General features: G+C 48.4%; 1 protein-coding gene across 2 annotated transcripts in view; it reads left to right on the forward strand.

Moving 5' to 3' along the window:
- The window catches only part of LOC144170182 (uncharacterized), a 56,499-nt gene extending 39,214 nt beyond the window's left edge, over window positions 1-17,285 (forward strand). For both annotated transcript variants that reach the window (XM_077699802.1, XM_077699803.1), the window contains exons 3-8: window positions 2,768-3,028; window positions 4,128-4,328; window positions 5,001-5,199; window positions 10,329-10,453; window positions 14,001-14,125; window positions 15,921-17,285. In XM_077699802.1, the coding sequence (XP_077555928.1) occupies window positions 2,768-3,028; window positions 4,128-4,328; window positions 5,001-5,199; window positions 10,329-10,453; window positions 14,001-14,125; window positions 15,921-16,046 (1,037 nt within the window). In that variant the 3' untranslated portion in view covers window positions 16,047-17,285. The remainder of the gene's footprint in view (window positions 1-2,767; window positions 3,029-4,127; window positions 4,329-5,000; window positions 5,200-10,328; window positions 10,454-14,000; window positions 14,126-15,920) is intronic.
- Window positions 17,286-19,315: the final 2,030 nt, after the last annotated feature.

Raw genomic sequence — 19,315 nt, forward strand, 5'->3', positions numbered from 1 at the left:
TCGAGTGTGAGGGATGGGGATCGTTGGCGTCCTCATATCAGATGCCGGGCTTTAGGGGCAGATGTTGGAGGTGGTGCAGTACTGGGTGGAGTAGGTATACAGTGGGGGGAGGGTGCACCGGGGTTGAAGGGTGTAGGGGTTGGTTTGGAGCCGGTGGAGCGAGGGATTTACTTTCTTTAGAATACTGTAAAGTAATTGTGAAAGCTAATGCTCATCGTTGACGAAACGAGCCTGTTTATTTTCCTTCATGGTCTGTTATCTGATCGCTGCTAGACTGTTTCATGCCTTCTGAGTTGCCTGTCTGAGCGTGTGTACTAGACAATACCAATTTTCAAATGCTGGCACTTTTACACCGACGGTCAGTCGAGTTGCCGCATTGTATTCGACAAAACCACTAATCACTAATTCAAGGAACAAATGTTTACACAAGTTTACAGTATGACGAAGCAAATATTTGTGTATATTCAGGGAAACTTAAATACGTGTAAATATAAAAAGGACGCGCCACTTAATTTCTTCCGTTTGCAGCGCGAGTACCTTTCAACCCGCCGCGGTGGCTCAGTGGCTAAGACGTTGCGCTGCTGAGCAGTAGGTCGCGGGTTTGATTTCCGGCCGCGGCGGCCGCTTTTCTAATGGAGGCGAGAAGCAAAAACGCCCGTGTGTACGAGATTTCGGCGCGCGTTAAAGATCCCCAGGTGGTCAAAATTAATCCGGAGCCCTCCACTACGGCGCGCCTCATCGCCTGCGCTGCGTCGGCGCGTTAAACCCTACAATCAAATCAAAATCAATCAGCGAGTACCTTTCAGAGTCAGCCACACCAAATTCATTGCTGTTCTACTGCGCCGTGAAAACAAAAAGTAAAAAAACTTAGAAATAGAAGTTTGCCGATAGTATCAAATTTCAACTGCAAATCAAATCGAATATTTTAGAATGCGAATACATTTTAATTATTGTGCATAGAACTTCTAAAACCTAGCCACACACACAAAGAAAAAAATAAGTAAGCTAGCCCTCAAGCGCAAGACTTGAATGGCGAAGATGTTGTAGGTGAGCATTGACGGACACAAAGTTGAGTTTTAATTAATATCGTTGTGGTGTCGTGGTTGACGTCGGCGGCTTGGCATTTCAATGACCTTATGTTGAGCAAGGCCAGAGTGAGCTCGTAGTTTTGGTCGACATTTTCGTACGTCACTCTAGAGGCAAGCGCAACTTAATTATCGTCTCTAGCGGATGCTTTGCACGCCGATCCTCACGAAGCGCGGCCTCTTCCTCGGCCATGCGAAGTGTCCACGGCCGGGCCATGTGGAGCCAACGATCACCTACATTCAAGTCGCGGCTCTTCTGCGGTACAGATCGCATGCGCCCGACGACACGAGGGCGAACGAACTAAGGGCGTACGCTATGGCGAGTCTTCCTCGTTCCGTTTCCACGATACGGTGGACGCTGGAGTCTTTTTTTTTTTAGCGCGGTAACGGCAGTGGCGGTTGACCACCAAGGTGATGCGGTATCCTCGTGCTCAGTCAACACGTCCCGCATAGATACGGGAGAAGAAGTGGCCATCGCCCTCGCCATCACGGGTACACGGGCCAGCGCAATCATATCGGATTCCAAAACCGCCATGCGCAATTACGCAAGAGGGAGAGTTTCTACGGAAGCGGCGCATATACTACGGAGCCGCTCTGAGACGACAGCAAAACAAGTCCGTCTGGTTTGGACATCAGCGCACTCGTCCCTCCCGGGGAACGAGATGGCACACGAGGCAGCCCGAGGATTCTGCAACCAGGCTGACTCCGAGTCCGAAGAGGTGCCGTCTGACACGTGCACGGAAGAGATAGGCTCTGGTCATATCAGGAAATTACACAGCACTATAGGCTCAGTCGCCTTAAACTTCCGGCAGCTCACAGATCCCTCACGAGAGGACAATCAGTAGCGTGGCGTAGGCTGCAGACATTCACTTTCCCCCACCCCGCCCTATGCCATCGGCAGTACCCAGAGAGGTACCAGGACACATGCAAATGGCGTGGACTGCCAGCTGCTTCACTGACCCAGATGGTTTGGGCCTGCCATCTCAAACCCCAGTCCACCAACCCCGGATTCCACATCAGTAATTCCGAGCAGTGGGAGGCCGCGCTGCTCAGCTGCATTCCCGAAGTATACAAGCTGCGGTCATCCAGCTGGCGGAAGACGCCGCCAGGGTCCATGGGCTCCTGGCCGCCGTCTGACGAAGCACCCACCCGGAACCTCCCTCTCGGGTGGTTACGCTCAGCAAAGATGACAAATAAAGTTTTATCTCTCTCTCTCTCCCCCCTCTCTCTCTCTTGTGGTCAATGTTCGCCAATCTTCCTAAGTTGCTATGCTTAGCTTGACGAAAGTACGCTCGAGGCACGCGTGCACGAACGCTCGGCCTTCGTATTTTTAACTGCGGACATCATACACAAATGGTTTGCTCAACGGCTTCGCTGTTAAAAAAAACAACGTAGACAGTCAGAACTTCGCACATCTGAGTGTTCGTGGGAGATAATGAAATGGTGTCTTATTTCAAGTATTCGACAGCTTTGAATGGTAAAACAGCGCTGCGAATCGAATAGGGTAGCAAACATTATTCGCAAAGTATTCTAATTTTATAATGTAGGCTTGTTCAGGGTCTTCGACACAGCACTCTAGCCACCTGAACGGACGCGACTGCTGACTGGACGCGAAGCTTAGCGAAGAGCACTGAGCTTCGTAGCGCAACTAACATAAATGGCACGATTCCGCCGGATTGCAGGTTCCACGCCCAACCAGACGGATCCGTCGGAGTGGAACAAGCCGGGCCACCTGCGGCTGCACTACGACGTCAGCTTTCCGCGATCGTCGCCGGGCACCGAGATCACGCTGGTGTCAGCCAAGCTGCGGCTGTACCGTACGGCCGCCTCGGTCGGCGGCGGCAGCGGCACGTCAGCCGCGCACAACCTGCTCGACGCACCCACGGCGCCCGTCACCGTGTCCGTGTTCCACTTCCTCAGGCCCGTCAAGGCTGGCCGGCCCGGTGAGTGACTTGCGCTCCCTCAGTCCAGCAATATCCATGGGGCGGTCGGGCGGTCTTAGCTGTGGACGCCAAAAGAAGCGGGGCCTCCAGCTGACCGCTTGGCTACAGGTCCTCCCATAGCTCCGGGAGGGGGAAATTTTGGGATTTTTGCACACCCTAGGGTGATATGGGGTACGTAAGGTCCCTAGTATCAGAATACTCGGCCCTGGACGAGAACCGGCGCTCATGTAGTACAGTATGGCCTTGCATGGTAGCAATATTGGAATCTACGCAGCATCGGTTATGGTACATAAAACGAATCCTGGTTGAGTGTGGGAAAGTGTTGGTTTGAAGAAGGCGGAAGGAATTGTTTTGTTTTCTATGGGAAGTTGTGGATTTGGGGTACAGTAATATTGCTGAATCAGTGCACAGCACTGTGTGATTTCTTGGCAAGTGACCTATGGGGAGAACACCGGTAAATCATCTGCAGCCTGGGAGCGCTGATAAGGGCGCAGGATTGGATTCCTGATGGCCAAATATGTTGCCTGTCGATGAAGAGTGGGCCGGTGTTCATACAAAGTCTGCAACCCCTCTGGGTTGATGTCGCATGCGGCATCAGGATCTTTTGAGAACAAAGGGCCTCTTTCCCCGCCAGGAAGCTTTGATGTGCAGTTACCGGTCGGTGATTATGGTCGATGAGTGGGAGTGGATAATGGCACAGGGCGACTCGTTTTTCAGCTATCCACGGTTACCAGCGAGAAATGAGATCTCTGGACTATGTAATAAAAAAGAATGATGATAGTTAAATGATGCGCTCAAGAATAATAGAAAGGGCTTTTTGCAATCGAAGATAGCCGGCCAACCTACTGTTGCATAGTGGCTCGGGCCTGTGCTGCTGTGAAAGAGGTCATAAGGTGAATTGAAGGCTGTGACCGCTGTGTTTCTTGCAAAGGTGATCTCTTGTATTGCACGTTAGGCCTAAAGGCCAAGCCTAAAGGAGGAGGCCGAAGGGGTCAACCGCACACAGCGGTTGAAGCACCTCTGTTACACAAGTGTGGCTGCAGTGCATTGAAATACAAATTTCAACATTTTTGACCACGACGGTTCTGTGGCGATGCAGAGAAGAAGGAGCTGGTCGCCAGCCGGGTGCTGGCCGCGGGCCGGCGCGGGTGGGAAGAATTCAACGTGGAGTCCGCAGTGAGCAGATGGCATCGGTCGCGCAATCGTAACTTCGGCCTCGACATCGAGGTTTCTGACGCACGGGGAAGGAGGCTAGCACCAGGGCGCTACATTCGTAACATGAGCTGCACACAGTCCGAAGGTGAGTATGCTGCAGAACGATATGAATATATGTACTATATAATCCCACATACATACGTACATGTGGTCACATACATAAAGCTTCATGTAAGCCTGCAACGCGCATTTTGTGGGATGTCGTTCTGTTTTTCCACATTCTGGTGGCCAAATTAATGCCTTTATTCTATTCCGCATTTTTCTCTTTCGTTTGGTGGAAAGCATTAATCTGGTTGGACTGAGTTCTCACGCAGTGGGCCACACAAAGGCTACTGCAGCCCTTTAATTTTGGCCCTCCATGCCGTTTAGAACCTCAGCAGAGCAAAGCCTGCCAGGCCCCTTTATTCGAACAAATAATCGCCCAGAGTATATGAACTACACTCACGATTTCCACCCTTCCGATGAATTCCGATTATTTTATGAAAGGAAATGTTATGAGCTTTGCCGGTGTGTAAGTAATGAAACAGCATACCACGTTTCGTTAATTTGAGGAGTTGGTGTCGGCTGTATGACCAGACTGCAGTTCTTTGCTCAACACCAATCAAACGTAGTGAAAAACACGAACCGTGAAGAAGGCAAAGTGATGAATATGTAAAGATGTGCGTGAATGGAAAGTACGCTGGGAAGAGGGTGGGGAACGGCGCATACCCAAATCACGCCTCACGGTGGTGTGCTTGTGCCTGCACGGTCCTTGCAGCGGGCCAGCAGGAACCGCCATTCCCGAACATCATGCGCCTTCACCCGGGACTGCGGGACAACGAGTCATCACTGCTGGACAACGAGACGTACCCGACGCTGGACCTCCAGGTGGTCGAGGTGCTGCGGCACGACCAGGCCGCTGCTGCGGGACTCGGCGTCGACTCACCTCAGCTCGTCGGGACCGATCCCATTGCCAGGTGCGGCTACCCATACTACCTTCCTTGTACATGCACACCAAACTCACGGATAAAGATGCGCATAGGGATGTTGTTTTGATTACTTTAACTGTAGTGAAGTGAGGCTTTGCTGTGTGTATGTGCTTCCACTTTACATGCGGCAACCCTAACATGTACGATCCGATGACAGAGCTCACGGCCCCCAGCAATCAGTAGCCATGGCACATCTTGTTGCGCCTTCTATAGGCAATGCGAATCGTTTATTTATTTGTGTAAAAGTGGCAAGATGTTCTAACATTCTTTAAGAAACTGTTACTTTTGAAAAATCCGTGGGGCTTAAGTACTCAACTAACAGAAAGGATGAATCCAGCTTTTTAAAAAATCACTTTTTAAACTCGTGCGGCATGGATCCAGTTAGACAGCCCACTGAAACAATTCACGACTTGAACTGACGGGGCGACGGGGCTAACTGACACGGCTGGCCACAGGTCGAAATTTATAACCACAGTTGAAACCAACAAAAGGAGTTTGCGCACGGCACTAAAAGTATAAACACACAAAAACACCTTCCACAGGTCTCGTGATAGCCGGCGCACGCTCTGCCGGAGAGAGGGGGGAAAGAAGGAGTCCAACAATAGGCAGTCGCTCGCAAGCCTGGTGGAACACGCTTCACTCAAACAGGATTCCTCCGGTTCCTGCAGCTGCCGCGCAGGAACCGGCGGCCGAGGGCGCACGTCAGCTAGTCTCTGGCTTGTAGAGACTACTTGTTCGGAGCGCAGAATGAGTTGGCCTCACCGCAACACAGATAGCTGCACCGCAGTTGTATCACGCGTGCACAGGGTAGCGGCGCGCTGAATCGTAACACTGGTCCAGTGGTGCAGAGGATCTGCTTCTAGGTAGCAATCGCACGAACCAGCTTCATGAATCCCAGAGGTTCTAGTTCTTTTTTAAAGCAAAGCTTTTTTACCTCTACCCCAAAAGGGTTCTTTTGCGACCGTTGGTGTCAACAGAAAACTCCCGCGAACAAATAAAAGAATTTACCGGCACCGCCAGGAATCGAACCTGGAACTAATAGCATAACAAAGCGAGACCCCGTTGTCTTACCGATGTAGCTACGGGCCCACACGGAGACAGGGAAGACAGGCGGTGCACTCACCAAGCACATCTACGGTTTTACACCCTGAATTCTCACTGAATGCCACGTGATAGCGTCACGCGACCTCTCGCGCCAATCTGCACTCCGCCCACGGCACGTCTAGCGGGACTGTGCGCACCTTGCGCGTCTGCTAGGAGTTATAAAAATTAAAGGAAGCTCACACCAACGCATGGCATCTCACTTCTAGTACGTCAATGTGCTAAAGTCTGTGTCCTCCAGTTTTCACGTAAAAAATCAAAGCTGCTTGTTCGCCCGCCCTCACGCCAAACGACACATCAAGGAACACATTCAGATACTCCTGGATGGCCAGGTCATCATTCCAAGCCCCAGCATAAAGATCCTGGGCCTGCATTTCCAGGCCAACACCATGAGTGACGTATCCTTGCTGCGTCTCAAACAGAGCATCAATGAAATCATACACATGATCAGGTGAGTTGCCACCAAGAAGCGGGGCCCCAAGGAATCCGATACCTTTCGATTAATTCAAGCTTTTGTCCTGTCGAGAATCACTTACGCCAACCCCTTGTCTTCTTCTCGGCAAGAAGGACATAAAGATGCCTTGTAGAAAGGCGGTTGGCATGGGGCTCCACAACACGGTGGAAGAGCTGATACAGGGCCACCTTTCTAACCAGAAGCTCCGACTTAGCAGAACTGCGGCCGGTGGCCGCATCCTTCACCAGATTGGCTGAGCAGCAGAGAATGTCACTCCACTTGATGTGCTCCCGGAATCTTAACGAAAAGGACTAAAGATGCTCCCTTTACTTAGAAATATGAAGTATCGCACGACGAGGGTCGCCGACAAGCACGCGGGCTCAAGCACCACCTCGGAGGGGATCTCGCGATGGGGATCAAACACCACCCTCGGTGGGGATCATGCAGTTATCTACACAGACGCCTCCCAACATCGAGGGCAGCAGTACGCCATCATCGTGGCTACCTCCAGACGTGTACCTCACTCAAGACCCAAGACATGACGGTAGCAGAAGAAGCAGCCATCGCCTTGGCTCTCACTCAACCAGGGGTTCGGAAGGTAGTCACCGATTCCCAACAAGCCTACTGGAATTACCAGTCGGGTCGGGTGTCCCGACATGCACTGCGTGTGCTAAAAACCACTCCCCAAACCATTCCACTCAGCTCATCTGGACACCCGCTCACGCTTCCATGGGGGGCAACGAATACGCCCACCAACAAGCCTGCTCTTTTATCCCCCCAGGCTATGGAGCTGCACGAAGACAGTCACCCGCGTGTCTCGTTCAGGGACATAACCAAGCATTATCGCCTTCCAAGACAGACCCTACCCCCGCCTCACCATATGATCTTTTCAAAGAACAAAAACTACCCTACAGCTATAAAGTCCGGCTTCTTCCCACACCCGACGCGTCTTCTTTTAATGCACGTGAATCGCTACGAGGCTGAATGTAAATTTTAGTCAGAAGTAGGAACACACTGTCCCATAATCGGTGTGTGCGAATTTAGCCCTGAGCATCCTCCTCTCTTCCCGTCAACTAACCAACAAGAGCAATGGGAGATGTTGCTGTCCAGCCCCTCACTGCCTACCCAGCTTCAGCTCGTGGACAGAGCATAGGCGGTCCGGACTGCTTATGGGCTCCAGTGAAGAAGGAACCACTCCCCTGGGCTGCGCTTTGGGCAGTTCAAAAATCTGAATAGAAGTATTTCCTCCTCCTTCTCTTCCTCCTCCTATGTCTCTGCCGCCAATCTCGTCGCCTCCGTCCGCGGCGGCAGAGACGGAAAAGTGAAATCGTGTAACACCGGGTTTGAGCTTCCTTTAATTATTTATATATAAAAAGTTTCCCCTCATTTGCTACACGAATACAACTCAACCGGCCACCATTCATGCATTACGCATTGATTTAACCTCACAAAGAATATCTGTGAAGAAATAAAGGGTGTGGTGAAGTGCATTTCACTTTTCTCTGGTTTCACTATTTGTAGAGCGACGTGAGTGAATTTAAGTGACGTCGCATGGGTAATCGCTGTGGGTGCCGTTTACAGCTTTGCTTTCCAACCACATTCACAGGGTGGATTGTCGCAAATATTTTTTCATGGTTGTTTTTTCTTCAATTAAGGTTGTTTCGTACGTTTTGCTTATGGTTATTTAACATAGGACGCCTTTTATCTGCTTTGGGTAGGTTTGTGCTGTCAAACCTGCACCAAGTTTTGTGCTGTCAAACCTGCACCAAGTAGGCGTGGTCTCTCCGGGATATGATTAGGGAACATGCGCCCTGGCCTGGTACTGGGTTGGTGCACTGCGGTGCAGCTCTCTGCATTGCGGTGAAGCCAACTCATTCTGCGCTCCGATCAAGTAGTCTCTACAAGCCAGAGACTAGCTGACGTGCGCCCTCGGCCGCCGGTTCCTGCGCGGCAGCTGCAGGAACCGGAGGAATCCTGTTTGAGTGAAGCGTGTTCCACCAGGCTTGCGAGCGACTGCCTATTGTTGGACCCCTTCTTTCCCCCCTCTCTCCGGCAGAGCGTGCGCCTGCTATCACGAGACCTGTGGAAGGTGTTTTTGTGTGTTTATACGTTTAGTGCCGTGAGCAAACTCCTTTTGATGGTTGGGACTCTGGTTCTAAATTTCACCCTGTGGCCAGCTGTGTCAGTTCTCCACTGGCTTCTGTTTGGAGCGTTGCTCTGCCCGTTCGACTGCCATGCTTCAAGCACGCCAAGGCACTGCTCCTCTATTATCACTGCTCTCCTCTCTACATACATTAAAGTTAGGTTTTGCTCTCGGCTCTTCATCGGTAGGAAAAGAGGCAGCTCTCCTGCTCGCCACTTGTTCATTATCATCATCAGCCTGTCTACGCCCACTGCAGTGCGAAGGCCCCTTCCACATAGGTCTCTAATTATCTCGGTCCTGTGCTAACTGCGACCGATTTATCCCCGCAAACTTCTTGATTTCATCTGCGCACCTAACTTTCTGCCGCCCCCTGCCATGCTTGCTTTCTCTACGGATCCCCTCCGTTACCCGGGGTCACTACTTGGCCTAAGTAGATATGTTCGCTTACCACTTCCACTGCCTCGCCATTCACCTCAAACCGCTGTGCTCTCCCTAGCTATTGAGCATTACTTTAGTTTTCTGCATATCATTTTCAATTCAATATCAATTTCAGCTGCTTGTTCACCACGCTATAACTACATGACGGAGGGGTCGGAGCTCGGTTCGGGGACGCCTTAGGCAGTGCAACACCAGCCAACCCACGTTCGTCCAAACACGCGCCAAGAGGGCGCCACATGTCCTGGGCCGGCCCCTACGAGATATGGAATGTGAATGCACGGCCAGTACCAGTACACGTGAGATTGGTTTTTACGATAGCCAATAAAAAAAAAACCCCGGATAACTAGTGTGTCACATAGAGACAAGATGAAAGCTAACAGAAAAACAAAAATGTCAGCTCGAGCTGCCCCAAGATCAGAAACAAAAGATGCAGAATGTGACACATGGTGTCCCAACAGAATTTGCGCAAGCAGTGCGAGCGCAAAAAATTTAAACTGAATCGAACCGACCTCCATTGCATTCATTATGAGAGAAAAAAGCGTGAGGGTGGGAAATATGAGAGGAGGTTACACGGAAAGGATGGCAAAAGACTATTATATTTCGACGACAGTTGCAGCAAAGAAAGCAGACATGCGAGGTCAATTCTTTTATTCGGTGACAGAACACAGACCGGAGGCCAGTCAGACGCATGGGCCTTAGAATCTCAGAAGGAATGTAAGGTCAAACAAGTTTCTACATTATCCGTATGTTCGGTTCCTGTCTGTCGTTGTACTGGAACTTTATCTCGAGATCTCTGAGCATGCTGCTCTGGTTTCACAGCACTGCGGGTAAGGAGCAAGCATAGCCCCTGTACCGTGCTTGCTTTCAAGCAGTGAAAGGAGGCAAGACGTGTGCAGATTGTCAGATTCCCAGTGCGATCAAGTCATCCGTGTTTTGCCTGGAATAACCACAACGTACTTGTCGGCCTTCTCTCGTGTGCAGGCCCCAGCGACGCCGTAGACGCAAGGTCCAGGATGAGGCCTCTGGAACAGTAGTAGCTGGCGACAGCGGACAGCAGCATCGCACCAGGGGCTGCGTTCCCGACGAGTTTGAAGTCACATTCAGCGGTAAGGCCGCACCGCTGATTACGTGCCTCTAACTGCTATTCCATTGTTGTTATTGTGTGAATCTCTGGCTCGGTGGCACTATTGCTGCCTTTTAAAAACAGCAGCATTGGCACTGCCAAATTAGTATATATGCAAAAGTTGTTTCCAATGCTCGCACTGCCTGTCTTCAATGATAACAAGTGAGTGGATTCACTTGGATAAGGTGATCATTCTCTTGGAGGTAGAAAGGAGCACGAGGAAATCTTATATCCCTGAAATACATTTACATTTAAGCAGGAGCAGTGACACTGGAACTACATTTTAAGTGGCGATGCTGAAGCGAACATTCCTTTTTAAAATTTTTTATGCACGTAAAAATTTTTTATGCTATTAAAATCCGAGTTATGGCGAGAGTAAAAGCTTATTTTTTTCTCTATAATCACGTGAAAAAATGTTTTTGTTACGCAATGCTTAGTTCACAAACAGTTCTACCATGTATGAGAGACGAACAGGCCTGTTTAACTAATAATAACTATCAAGAACGGTACACACCGTAGTGAGCGCTTTTTTCACGTCCGGTAGCAGGGTCGGTTGCTGTCGTAACATCTGAGCCTGATTTTACCCAATTTCTACACCCCGAACATGTTTCAGGAGAATCGGGTTAAACTTGATTTCTCCCCGAAGTGACCTTTTCAAAGTAGCAATCACGCACAGTTGTGCGCTGACGGTCCATCGTTCTCAACCGGTACTCGCTGGAAGCAAGCCCCACAAACACAGCTTTCAAACTCATTGAGTATTGGCATGACTCTTCACCGCTCGATACCCCAGGCTGGAAAATGCTGCACACACATTGCTATGCCTAGCTTGGAAGTCAAAAAAATTTTCTCCCAGATGAGATATGTTCAATGATCGGACAGGTCTCCAACGAAGACTGACATGTTGTGCATGCAGGTGATGATATACGTACACAAGGGTGTGCAAAAAATCAATGACCAGCTTTTTGTGAATAAAATGTTTAATTTCTTAGAAGTTATCAATGCTCTTTGCTGTCATCATTACTGATGCATTTCTAAACAAACGCCAAATTTCGGGGAGTAGTTGATTGAAAACCCTGATTTCCGCCCATTTACTGGCTTTTGAGACAAATACCAATTTTAACGTGTAAGAGTTAAGAAGCTTGTGATTCCTTGAGATCGTGGGTGCGTGATAAATAAATTAAAAATAAATAAAATAAACTCAGCGTATTACTTAGTACATGTATATATTTACCCAAAAAAACTCCAATTTTGGAATGGTTTTTACAAAAATCCCAATTTCTCCCCATTTATTAGTTTGAAAAATAGCGCCAGATTTTTGCCCCCCGATTTAAAAAAATATATCAAACCGAAAAACGAACACCCCTATTTATAACGTGTTTACAATTCAGGGTAAGAATCAAGTAGGGAATATGCTTGGCGAGACGCAGCATGGCCTTTTTACCTACCCATCGTTTCGTGGTTCCCCACAACAAGCACACACACACACAACGCTCTCACCGGCCGCGGTGGCTCAGTGGCTAAGGCGTTGCGCTGCTGAGCTCGAGGTCGCGGGTTCGATTCCCGGCCGCGGCGGCCGCTTTTCTGATGGAGGCGAAAAGCAAAAACGCCCGTGTGTTCGAGATTTCGGCGCACGTTAAAGATCCCCAGGTGGTCAAAATCAATCCGGAGCCCTCCACTACGGCGCGCCTCATCGGCTGCGTTGCGTCGGCGCGTTAAACACCACAATCAATCAATCAATCAATCAATCATCACACAACGCTCTTGCCAGTTTGACACAGCGTGGGAAACAGGTGAAAAAGGGGTGACACAGTGCAACAACTATAGCTTACAGGGAGTGTTGAAAGTCGCCGAGGGATCCTTTGCTGCTTACGTACGAACCCTTCTCGCCGCCACCTTACGCATGGATGCGTTCACCCAAAGTCCCCCCATGCACCTTTTGCATTGACCCACCCCATCCCTCGTCCACTTCTGCAAGCTAACATGCTTTCTGCGAACGTCAGGACTGCACATCTACAAAATACTACACACAACACTCTTGCAGGCTCGACAAAGACATAGAAGATAGGGAAGGAAGAGTGTCACAGTGCAAAGTGCAGTTGCGCGGTGGCGCGGCATCCTTTGCTGTCAGCTAGATTCCCTAAGGCTCAAGACACATGCATTTCTTGCCACCAAACCACACATGTCGGTGGGTGTGCTTGCCTAAAGCCCTTCACACATTTTTTTCTTTCACACACTGCATCCCTATCACCTTCGAGGTCATCCGTCGCGTGCATGTTTGTCTTTCTGCCACTGCTGCTTCTGTCTACACGTAACATTTACCGCTCCGGCACCTCTTTTGGTACAAGCGCACAAACGAAATACTGGTCAGAAATGTTAAAGCTCGCTGGTCCTCTTTCAGCCAGCACTCTTCATCTCGTTTACCGCCTCCACTTACTGCTGACAACTTTTTGCTTCAACCGCCAAACCGTGACGAGTAAATATCCTGCCGACTTGGAGCGGCACGCTTCCTCTCCTGCTTTGTTCTGCAGGGAGAATGGTTCCACCTGGCAATTATCTACCGTGTTGCGATGCTGAGTCTCTACAATACCTACAGTAACCCCGCACAAGAAAGGCTGAGACTGCCCACGACCCGCCGCGGTTGCTCACTGACTAAGGCGTTGTGCTGCTGAGCACGAGGATGCGGGTTCGATTCCCGGCAGCGGCGGCCACTTTTCTGATAGAGGCGAGAAGCAAAACTCCCATGTGTACAAGATTTCGGCATACTTTAAAGATCCCCACGTGGTCAAAATTAATGCAGAACCCTCCACAATGGCGCGCCTCATTGTCTGCATTGCATCAGCGCGTTCAACCCTACAATCAATTAATCAATCAATCTGAGACTGCCCAGAGATATGTATGTATGTATTTATTGCACAAAAGAAAGAAAGGAAGGTCCACCAACAGGCGTAAATTGTCTCGCCCAGGGGCGGACATCGGAACGCCTGCTGGTGTAGGGGATGTGGGATAGGGAGGAAAGAGTACATAGGAATAGGGGGATAGGTAGAGGGCTAACATAAATATGTAACACATGGGCAAGAATAACATATATACAACGTTAGGTGAAAGAAAACAAAAACAAAAAACGAAACACTAGACATAGATAGATAGACAAACGGCTCCCTCTTTCCTTAAGTTGCCGCCAAGCAGACCAGCGTCGGCATGCCGCTCCGGCAATCCGGGGCTGCTTTGTGCCTTGTGAGTGTTATCAACAAAAAATAGGCTACTATCACGTATGGAGCAGCCAAATTTATAGAAATGCGGAGATTGTAAGTTGCGCAAAAAATGTCAGTGCGGCATGAAGTAGGGGGGCCCGAGTCCGCACATAAAAGTACTTGTGTTACCGCCCCCCCCTTCAGTTCCGGCATCTCTGAGCAGACGCGTTATTCGGGGTGCTTGTTTTGTTCTGTTAGCCGGGAGGAATAACAATAGTAGTACGCCAATCAACGGTACCCTCACTGTAAACCGCATTGCTTCGATGGCCTGTTTTGCAGAGCTGGGTTTCGACAACGTGCTCTACCCGGAAAGCTTCACGTACTCGTACTGCTACGGCTCCTGTCACTGTCACGCTGGACGGAGGCACCGTGGGAGAGGAACCAGACGCCCTTGCGCCAGAGCGGTAAGCAGTCGCCGCCATTTCACAGCCAGCACAAAAGACCTGCCGCAGCTGCATTGCGCACAGGTTAACACCCCGCAGCTTGTCAATGCGCATAGGTATGTGACTTGGTGCTGGTACGCATCCTAATTTGCATGGAAACATGCTGTTCTTGCAAAAAAATCCTCCCTGTGAGCAAAGCCAACTTGAGCAAATGAATGCCAAGCCAGCAAGGAGGAGCATGCGTCCTCGTTGCTAGGCAACACCTGGGCATGCGCAGCGTAGCTCACCTGAAGCCCCATAAGCCCCCAGCAGCTTCATGGATACACACAGTTCCTGTTGCAGACCATTTCTAGTTTGTGAAGATGTGATACTGCAGTGCTAGAAGACTCAATCATGGACAGATGTAAAAAGGGTTCAGCATTTTTGTTATTAAAAAGACTGCGAAATTCATTTTGCCAAATCTGGTTTTAACAGAAAATGGTCAGTTTGTTTAACCATTGCATGCAGGGGGAAGGGGGGATAACTATGTGTGCATTGTGCACTACAGTGTGCATGTACACACAATGTTTAAAAGCGTGGTGCCGATTGTCTTTTGATCTGTCACTTGATTGATTGGCATCCTGCTACACTTCACTTAGCTTGCCTGTTTCAATTGCAAACATTAAAAGGCATTATCTAAGCTTTGGCCATAAGAGAAAATAGGGTTCACTGAAAAGATTCTTGGCAAATCCATGTATATCATTATGGTCAGAAGTAATTGCGATGTGATTGGAAGGGAAGTGACAGTTATTGTGCGACACAATATCTCACTTGCCTGTCCTTGTGCGTGTGCATTTCTTCATTCCTGGTTTATTTGGATGAACACATAAGCCATTTTACACGCCTTCCATTTTACGGCAACAGCAATGCTAAAACTAAAATACATCTGCCAAACAAGAAATATAAAAGTGAGTTCAGATGTATATATTTATTTACGGACAAAAACTGAAAATAAAATGAAATCCAAAAGGTATGCTGAATTTAGGGATAAAAAAGTCGAAATCACTGAACCCTGTAAACAATTCTTGCCCCAGTCTCCGTAGCATGACATAGCGGGCCTTGTACTTGTTATAAACAGCGCTGTTCTTGCTCACTATGCTTCGATGGCCTGTTTTGCAGCCAAGTAAGGGGGCCGATCTATAACAAATAACTCCTTTCAGGCGATATGAAGTTATCTGCATTTGCCCTGCATGTGCATGGATAACGATATTTGAGCAATATTTTCAATGCTAATCAATAACTGAGGTTTATCACATTTCCAATGCTGGGGATTGCGTAGGGTTGCCACTTTTCCCCCAAAAGAAAACCGGCCCACTGGGGGGTAAATTTTTAGCTACCCATTGAATTTGTGTTAAAAAACAGGTGCTATGTGTTTTTTTTTTTTTTTTTTGCCATGCGATGTAGTTATTGCAGAATTTTCCCAGCGAGAAATCAGCACAAAATTTGTGCAGAAAGCGACTAAGATTATCTAAAGAGGAAATGTGAACACGATTTCCTGGAAACACGTGACATATTTTCTTTGCTCACGTGCCTTTGCGCAGCTTGGCGCACATATTTATCGTCGCAGTTGCTGAATTGATGCTTATAAAATGCCAAAACGACCATAATCGTGGCCCGATGCCCCAAAAAACGGCAAATGACGGCCGGTTTCAGGCAAAGACTGGTGACCGGCCCTGTCTAAGAAAACTGGTCGGGTCGGTCAAAAACTCGCCAGGTTGCAACCCTGGGATTGCAGGGTCACGTTGCATAGCATTGGTGTCCTCCCCCTCCTTTGCAGGTCTCCAGCTGCGACTGGGCCACGTATGTACCCCTGAACGTGACGTACCTGGACGGAGAGGGCGTGGTGACGACCACCCTCGAGAACTTGGTGGCCAGCGAGTGCCGGTGCGTCCTTCGCCAGTGATGGGAGCAAAGTCCGGCAAGCGCCACGGGGATGGCACTTTCACGAGCGGTTTGCCGCTGATCTCTCCCTGAACACTCGACGAGTATGTGCCACAGTCATCGGAAGAAATGTTCCTGGATGCTCAGATTTGCATGCACACTGATTGTGCTGAAATTATGTACAGCTGGACAAAAATTATGCTGAGTAATGTTCTGCATGGTTGTAAAAGATGGCGCATACTGCACGGTTGTTCAACATGTTGAACGCAAGTAAGGACGTGCTTTGTGTCATGCACCATACAGATTTCCTTTCGTCGGAGCTGCTTTTAGGGTGACTACAACTCGTACTAAATGTATTCTGAAAAAATATGTTTGGCGATATGTTCAGTGGAGTTAGCGTTTCCATGTGGCACATTTGAGGCTGTGTCTACAAAAGCCCGGGTCTATCTATTCCATTCTGTTACGGGTTTTTATAAACTGCAACCAAAGCTAGCTGCATGTTTGTCCACCATTTCGTGAAACTGTTTTATAAAAACAATCATGGGGGCGAACTCAATATAACTTGGGATCTCAACTGAACTCAATATAACTTGCGATAGACTCGAGAGAAATGAGTTTTTTTTAACACTGTACACTCCGCCAGCTGCAGGATAGCGCGTGCGTTTTAGAGGCCACTGCGGTTATTTTTAGAATAATCATCATTGGCACTGATTACGGCAGCCCACCGGCACACATTATGGCTATTATTCTGGCTCCCAGTGCAAGCAATCTGTTGTGGTTCTGACACTGTGACGGAATGGCCGAAGCACCCAATGAAAAGATTAGAGGCAGTGCTTGCTATCTCCACAAGCTGACAGGCGTGTTTTCTTTTCGGATTTTAACTCTGATAAGTTAGCAAAACCTGTCACGATTATGGCTTAAAAAGTTGTTTGAGGACAAGATGGATTTTTTTTTACATTTTCGAATTGTTGCTCAAGCTGGTGTGGTAGTTGTGACACTACATTGTATCACTGCTGTGCATAGTGCCAAAGGAGTTTATCAGTGACTAGGACATTGGGCTGCTAAGCATGAGGACACGAGTTCAATCCTGGCCATGGTGGTCGTTTTTCTTATAGGGGCAGAAAGCAAAAACCCTTGGGTGCCATGAATTTGGTTCACAATAAACATTCTGTAACCTTCCACTAAGGCACACCTCATCGCCCAGCTATAGCTTCACCACGTAAAACCCCAAAGTAAGGTTCAACAGTGAAAGAAGAACGTTCTTCTTTCACTGTTGAACCTTACTTTGGGGTTTTACGTGGTGAAGCTATAGCTGGGCGATGAGGTGTGCCTTAGTGGAAGGTTACAGAATGTTTATTGTGAACCAAATTCATGGCACCCAAGGGTTTTTGCTTTCTGCCCCTATCCGAAAGACATGTGTTGCTGTCTTTTACTGACCCCTACTTTGAATGCATTACGCATTCAAAGTATGGGTCTGGAACTAAAAAAAGATGAGAACAAATGTACTGAAAGCTACAGCGCAGGGAAGTATGAAGCGGGCTGTCCCACAGACCTGCCGTACGTGCAAGGCACACAAAGAGACGGGTAACACCGCTTTGTCTTGTCAAAAAGTTCTCGCTAGTGGTTTTGATCTGTGCGTGTCTCCTAGATGTCTACTGGTTTTCCACATCCTTTTGAGTGCAGTTGCTACCTGTTGTCAGTGCCACTGTGCTTAAAGAGGCCATGAAGACAAAATGCAAGTTTGGTTCATTCAAAAGACTGCCTCGTTAGAATCATGCTGACATCGCTTTTAACACAAACTTCGCTCAGCTGTATAACTAGGAAAAAAGGGAATGGCCATGCGACCCACTAGCTCATTTCCCGCAACGGAACCTATGATGTCCTACCAGCCAGCTCTGCGATTGGCGGAGGCCGGCAAAAGCAAACGCAAATTAAGCAGAACTTATAAGCTTGCCAAACGAGCCATTTGCATGTAAATTTAGGGCACATTCTTTTTATATCAGTAAGAATGGTGGGACAACAGTCTAAGTTACAAAAGCACACGTAAACATAGAAGTACCGATGCGTACTGCTGTTGGTACTGCGCACACTATGCTTCGTTTAGATGCACAGGACTGCGGGGCTTTGGGGTTGTCTCAGACGACACTGGCCGATTGACTCAAGCGACTGTCTTACGTGACCGCATTTGTCAAGCGAGCACCATGTTTCACGAAAAGATTATTTTCTCTATGAACAAAAACAAGCCAGGTTTAAATAAGGTCACAAACAAACGCTTGCCGCAGTGTGGTGGCGCCATCTAGGTTGACTCCCAGTAAGCAAGTCTCCGCTCCACACCAAGTTTCACTGAAAGACCTGTTCTTATGACGTCATTGCAAACGTCGTTCAAACACACATTTTGGTGAGAGAATCAAAATTTTAGCTTAAATTGATTAACTTCGCAGTGAATAAAGCATCGTTTGCTTCCGGACAAGCGCTGGGGGCACTATAGAACACGAAATCTTTCGAATAAAACAAACTTGTATTTTGACTTCATGTATTGCCGCATGTATTGCCGTGTGTATGCCGCCGCATGTATTGCTGTGTGATGCATAAATGCATGTAAATAGCCCCCTGCACCTTTTTACATGTTGTCTGTGGCAGAAATACAATGCCGCACCTGAAGTCCCCTGAAATGTAACCTCCTCTGTCTGCATATCCAAGTAGGTGTAGTAGATGTGGTTTGAACAAAACCTTCCAGCCTATGATGGGGACAGGCTTGCTCAAAGGTATTTATTTCACACAATGACACACTCATTACTCGTCTTTGCTACTAAGGAACAATAATGGCAAGTTGCTGAAAATGTTGTGCTCATGATCACTTAGCCCCCCTTGCTGCAAGGAAATTCTTGTTGCTTAGATGCTCAATTGGTTTGAGAGCATTTGGCACCCTGCTGAGAAATACAGAGAGGTTACAACCAATGAGGCTACCGCAAGGGTAGTAACCCGAACCTAAGCTGGTTGCTTTACCATCCCGGTAGCTTGGTGTTGTGTATTCTTCCTACAGCAATCAGGCCACCTAATTACGTGTATTACAGCAATATTTACAGCCAAAGCAATTAAAAACCAAATAAAAATGCTTCTATAAATCGCGCAACAAAAACTTGAAACTGCTTTGATGCTATCATTATTCAAGTTCTTGTACATGACTGATAAGTGAACGGTTAATGAGTGCTCTTGGATGTGTACATAGCTGTTCTTGCTTATAATCGACAGTTAAGCTTACCTGCCGTTAAAACTAATATATGCTCCCAC

This window comes from Haemaphysalis longicornis, unplaced genomic scaffold, assembly GCF_048455015.1.
Source record: "Haemaphysalis longicornis isolate Haplotype H1 unplaced genomic scaffold, Haemaphysalis longicornis Haplotype H1 scaffold_2, whole genome shotgun sequence".
Classification (NCBI taxonomy): Eukaryota; Metazoa; Arthropoda; class Arachnida; order Ixodida; family Ixodidae; genus Haemaphysalis; species Haemaphysalis longicornis.